Below are 6685 nucleotides of genomic sequence, written 5' to 3'. Positions count from 1 at the left end.
GTAAAGTCTGTATTGCAGTCTGTATTGATTTCAAGTAGTTTTTTTTCCCCTCAACAATTGGTTTGGACCAAGCTGTAAAAAACCTATAAAACAAAACCAACATGAAAACAATAACCACCTCTTTTTTTTTCTTATTCCTGTTGCTTCCATCTATTAAAAAGTGCAAGTTTACATAAACCTGGTAGGAGAATTTAGTTGGTTGAAGCCATTTGAATGAAACATTTGAATCCCACTGCAAGATAATGCTTCAATGTGGACCTTTGGCTTATAGAGACGTTAGAGTTGCATGTGAAGTCAGGAAAAAGCATTGCCACATGCAAGGGTGTTGATGCTCATTAGGAAGGCTTACCTTCATTTTCCTTCTAATTTCCTCCTTTGTTTCTATATCTGGGTCTTGGAGGGTTAGATCTAATTTCCATCATTAGTTTTGTTTTGATATATAAAAATAAATCATAATTAAAAAAATCACTTTCATTTTCTCTCCTTGTGTCGGGAATAGATCTTATCAGATCCATAAACATTTCCCATCCGTACAGTTTTGTTTTGAGACACTTTCATTTTCTAAACACTCCTTAACCCCTTTCACCCTGACGCCCCTGCTTTGGGTCATGTCATTGTAGGTGAAAAGTGTCAAACATTTTCCAAACAAATCAAACAAATAGGAGATCTACAAGCTCGCAATGTCATACATTGTGAGCTTGTAGATCTGCTATTTTATTTTTTATGTTTATAGGGCTTAAGTGCTTAATTTGGCAACAGGGGCTCAGGACATGAGAGCAGTTGCCTGGGAATCGAAAGCCTTTCTCTGCTTCTAATTTATCTGGGATGAGTCAGTTCATATGCATAAACATTTCCCCTGAGTACTGTTTCGTTATGAGACACTTTCCATTTCTAACTTCCTTAATGGCAGCAGGGGCTCAGGAAGTAGAGAGCTGTTGCCGATCAGAAGGCTCCGGCCCCTCCTAACATGGTGACGAAGTGTCTTAAGTAAGACACTGACTGACCTGCTTCCTGGGTGCTGTGCACTGCTAATCTCAGAATCTCGATTATCTCAGAAACTCAGAAACTCCAGTATTGAGAGAGTGGTAGAAATGTGGTCTTTCATGTCCAGGTAGGACATGAAACTTACGGATTGCAGGTTTAAATGAACACTGAGGATTTTACTTTGTACAACACCTATGCCCTTGGTTTCCACATCTTGGCCATGAGAAAGAAGTCCATGTTTATAAAGTGCCCAGTTACTAATCAGGCTAATTGTGTCGACAGTGGAAAGAACACGGCTCCCCAAGCCCCCGCACCTGTGCTTATCACTAGGATCGGCCTATAAAACCCAGCATCAAAGCCCAGAGTACCATGGGATTCCGTTGTAGAGTCTGATTAGTTTTCCAACACATTACAGAACACTATGGGAACCAGTGAGTTGGCAGATAATTGCTGGTTTTCTACGCTTTTAACCTGGCCCTACCTCCCGAGATCGCTCAACTTTTTCCAGTTGACTGGTGCATCTGTCAAAATGTCCTGTGAGGCGTAGAATTTAATAACTGTAGAGTTTCATTGATAAAGGCTAACGAAATTGGACAGCGGTTTGTGACGGTGTCTCTCTTTATTGTAACACACAGTGGCATCTCTGTTCCACTGGTTGTCAGATTACATTTACACCACATAACACACAGCAGTGAGTGAATCACTTTCATCATTTACACCGCAAAACACTGAGTGTGAATCCATTTTTTGCACTCTCTGGGTTAAATAAACACTCCGGATTTTGCAGTGCATGCCTGAACCATATCCTTGATCACTGTGCTTTTATTTATCTCTCAGAGAAGTGTTCTGGAGGCAAGGTGTGACATTGTTTTCCACAAATTATTACAAAAGTACAATACTGAAGTGGAAGACCTTGAAAGTTTTTGAATATTTGGGTTAATTTTAGAACAAAGAGCAGGTCTAATTGAAAGGCAATCTGTTCTCTGTTTAGATACAATGTCACACCCTTTACATTCAATGTCAGGCCACTTAATTAATGAAGAGTCAAATATGGGGTCACATACAATGATATGTTGCTGCAGCAGACACTTTAACCACTACATAAACTAGCAGAAATAGGATATCTACAAGCCCACAATGTTGCAATGCATTGTGAGTTTGTACAGATTAGCTATTTTAGAAATTAGAACACAATGAAATATCTCATTCTATTTGGCTTAGTATTGAATATTGTGTGAGAATTATGATTTTTGGCTACGGTGATTGCTGGTTGGAGGTAATAAATTAATCACTTGTTGCATTACAAATGTAAACATAAGTAAAACAAGTGACATGGGAACATTTCAATACCATATATTTTAAACAAAGTTATCCTTCAAACCTAAACAAAGTTACGGGAATGCAAACTTTTTCAGACAAAAGAAATCCTTTGGTTTTCTTTCATTTGTAACAATATGGGATTATGGCATTTCAGAAGTCGCCTTAGACAGACAGAAATAAGTGCCTTTGGCTGGTCAGACTTTAGTAAGCTAATTACAGACACAGACAGCTGACTTGATCCGACAACCTGAGGCAGAAAAACCTAAGTCAAAAGTCTGTTTTTTCCCCCCCAAGTAGCCTATGCTTTCTGTATTATCATTCTACATACTTGCAGTTAATATAATCACTTTAAATAATTTGAAGAGTGAAAGGCTTCACATCCCCTGTAGTGGTGGAAACCCCATTATGTCCTCAACATCATCAACCATCAACACCTCAGGTTACAGTCTCTGAAAACATTCATGTGAAAATCTAAATAAAGACACAGCTGAAGGCTTCAGTTATGCATATAAAACAGCAATGAATTTCTTCCTCAGACTGGAAAGTCATAAAGTTAACAGCCTGTTTCTAGCTCCAAGCAGAGATGTACTACATGGATGCAATGAACTGCAGGCAAAGCAAGTAGACTATAAAGGGACAGTTTTCCATCTTTATTCAGTTCTTCGTCTGGAGACGAGTGTCAGCTTACCCTGTTGGCAAATAGAAAGCACAGACATTTAGAATTTCTGAGTTATTTAAGTTTAAAGCATAAGTTTATTAAGCAACATACCAATAAATAAGTAATACACATCTCCTGACATCCTTTACAGTCAGCAGTCCTACCTCTGCCAGTGTTGCATCCCAGACCGCTTGCGTTTCCAATGCGGTCCATTCTCGCTCCGAAGCAGCTGGACGATCTGCTCCTAGCGGCCATCAGCAGGTCCTGAAGCCGGCTGATCTGGCTTGGGGTCCGACTGTGGCCCTCCACAGAGGACTGGAGTTTGTCTGATAGTGATGGCCGCTGGCCACCCTCCTGTCCGCGCTCAGGCTCTGGGTTTGTCTCCTCATACTCTGCTTCCACGTTCTCCTCCTGCTGACCTGTTTCCGCTAGAGTCTCCTCAATGCGCTGCAGTATAGACTGGTGAGGAGATAGAGGGACACATTCAAACAAAGCCTGAAAGCCATGAAAATCACCCAGGAGGGGCACGTGCATTTTCTCTGTGAAAATAATACTATAATGTTGTAGCCTATGACACAGCTATACCAACCGGACAACACAAAAAGGCCTAGTTGTGATTTGCGTTCTTGCATTACACTGACACCGAAAACAAATCTACTTGGTTCCATTACTTGAGGCCTGATTCCCTCCAGAGACCAGGTATTTAAAGCACAGGTGACATACTGTAGTCTGGTTAATGCCGACTGTGCAGTACAGGTCATCCCTATGTCCCCAGGGTCCTGTTAGAGTTGGTTTAGGGTGAACCCTGGGAACATAAACGTATATGCTCCGTGTGGTACAGCATCAGGATGCAGCCTCCTTGCACTAAACTGTAACTGCAGGTGTCCCAGGAGGATATGATTCCTAAAGAAATGGTTCCTGGTTTTGACAACCACCTTCATGAAATGATTTTGTTAGCAGCTCATTAGTGCTACTTGTCATTGTGTGCAACACATTTAACAACATTTAAAATCATTTAAAAACAAACTTCTGTATGATGTTTCAAATAACCAGTATAACAACGGTAGTATATTACATTTTAAACAATATTGTACCAAACTGTATTATGTAGTGTGAATTAAATCTTCAGTTAATTTAATTTTAAAAATGAGAGATGCTATATTTAGACATGTTGGATGTTTAGAAATCCAGGCCAGTGAGGTGAGATAATGAAGTAAACAAAATACACTCTGCTGCCCCTTGCCAACTACTGGTCAAGGTGCCCTTGAGCAAGGCCTTATCTGCTCTGGTGGACTTGTTCAGTGACACCTCCCAGGTATGAATGGATGCATGCAAGATAGCCCTCCGTCCTCGTGCAACTACTACCACATGTTGTATCTGCAATACATATACTGTATACACAGTACATGTATACTTGAATATTGATTGAATACTTTATTAGCACGGGAAAGTACAGTTCCATACAAGGTCTGCCAAGAGGATTATTTTCAACCAAAGAAAGCCTATGGCCTGTTTCCATTGGGGTCCTTTGTACTTAAATGACAGTTTAAATGTCTGGAAATAGGCATGCTACATTTTCATGACTACATTTGAAACTCTGATTACAATTGTTTATGAATACATTTGTTATGTCTTTATTGTAGCCTGCTTGAACTATAAGACTACCACACGAACACCTAACAACATCATTTAATATGGTTGACCAACGTCCCAGGGATGTACCCTGTTTGTGAAGTGATTTCCATGTGTTTTTGTAAGCATGAGAGCACAGGAAAAAACTGTAGGTAAAACTGTAATGAATTGTTTCATAATCTCACTCAAGAGTCCTACTTTTTTTTCTGACAACTTTATCGTCACATCACACAATTACAGGTGTAAAAACAGTGGGTGATATTCTTTTTTGTGAAAGCTTTCAACATTTTACACTTGCATGATAGTTAGAATAGGGAAAGAGAGACTAGGATATGCAAACTGCAGTTATGTTAAGTTTTGAATGAAATCACAAATTAAAACCAATACTAATTACTTAAAGGAGTAGTTCACCCAAACAATGACTTATTTTCTATCAATTACACACCCCATGAATTCTCCAGCCTTGAATTCATGGAGATTTTTTTGTTTTTGTCGCATCCCTAAGCCAATAATTTGATGACCGGTGGAGTCTCCGGTATAGACTGATGACCCAATCATCAAATTATTTGCTCAGGAATGTGACAGAAACTAAAAATTAGGTGTGTAGTTGATAGAAAATAAGTCATTTTTTGGGTGAACTACTACTTTAAAATGGGCTTTGTAGACTTTAAGGTCAATGTTCATTTACCATCTGTCGTGGCTAAATGTTGATGTCTGAATAGTGATTAGTAAATAAACAAACCATTCTGTTTAAGAGAAAATGTGAAAACAATCTACAAAAAATATTTTAGAGCTGCATACATGTGGGAGTCTTTTTTGTTGTTGTTACGTTTGGGCCCCTGTTTGGTCTTCTACGCATCTTTGTAGTCTTTGTAGATGTGCAAAAGACTTGCTTTTCAGAGCTGCATGACTGAAAAATATTAGAATGTCCAAATATGTAATCATACTACTGTTCCTAGCACTTAACAGCATTTGATCATGACCTCAGCCAAATTAAATCCAACCACTGTAGAATTAGGCTTCATAGAAAGAGTCAAGCATTCAACCAAGCCGTGTAATAAGAACGTATAAAACATTTGGTGTTCCTAATGTGCACACAGCTCTTCAACCGGTGATCTTTAGGTCAGGGGTTCCCAATCTTTTTCAGCTCGAGACCCTAAAGAGAACTTTGGTGTTTCCCCAGGAAGGACCCAAATGCACAGAAATGTGTTATGAATGAATAACCTAAGTTCTATTTCCAAAAATGTGAAAATAGCCAATGTACAAGCTCACTACGTGTCACAACTTGTAGATCTGTTTTTTTCATTTTTTTCATTTTAATTTTTTATTTTTTTCTTGAATCATTTCTGAAAATCTTTTGAACAATGTTAAAAAAATGTATGTATTATTACTATTATTGTTATTATTTGTTTATTTTAAATCTTTTTGTTTTTGTTTTTGGGGGAAATAATTAGTGGTAAAGGTTAAAACAAAAGCTTTTACTAATGACCCATAAAACAGGCCGGCGATCCAATAATGGGCCACCCAAACATAAGCGCATCAAATGTTGACAGCTGGTTTCTTACCTTCAGTTGATCCAAGTCACTGGTGGAGTAAGACCTCCCTAACACATGGCTGTTCACCAGTGTGAACTGACAGAGCACGACCAGCAGGGCCCAAAGGAGGCCTGTCCTCATGTTGTCCTATAAGTCCTTCTTCACAATGGCTCCTTCTACTGCTATGCAGCCACTCTTATATAGGCACAAACACAGAGTCACACACACACCCTCCAAGAGACAGTCATGTGTCAGTAACTCATCATTTTGTAGATTGCCTCAAGTGCATTCTCACACCTCTGAATGATAAGACCGCTGGTAAAAAAAAAGTCCTTTTAAGTGGCGTCCGGGTAGTGGGTGATGTGTATGTGTGAGTCTGTGTATTGTCATGCTTAGACACAAACAGTGGCATGACCTGAGGAGTAACAATCTTGGAAGCGTGAGGTCAGACATGAGGTGGTCCTACAAGAATGCACCGTCCACTATACGAATGCTTAGAATCGTCTGCGCTCCTAACTCCTAAATATACCATAGTGGGCTGAAAGTGAGCTCCAGC

At 39.4% G+C, this 6685-nt stretch overlaps 1 protein-coding gene across 1 annotated transcript; it reads right to left on the bottom strand.

Annotated features, from left to right (window-relative positions):
* Positions 1-2988: 2988 nt before the first annotated feature.
* On the bottom strand, positions 2989-6270 carry nppa (natriuretic peptide A; the record flags this gene model as incomplete). The annotated part of the gene is made up of 3 exons (XM_084070020.1): positions 2989-2993; positions 3127-3421; positions 6160-6270. 3 exons carry the CDS (start codon positions 6268-6270, stop codon positions 2989-2991), a joined length of 411 nt encoding a protein of 136 aa, XP_083926146.1.
* Between the last annotated feature and the right edge of the window lie 415 nt (positions 6271-6685).

Source organism: Gymnoscopelus microlampas (assembly GCF_963454915.1).
Source record: "Gymnoscopelus microlampas genome assembly, chromosome: 10".
Lineage (NCBI taxonomy): Eukaryota > Metazoa > Chordata > Actinopteri > Myctophiformes > Myctophidae > Gymnoscopelus > Gymnoscopelus microlampas.
This window is presented reverse-complemented; position numbering and strand designations above follow the sequence as displayed.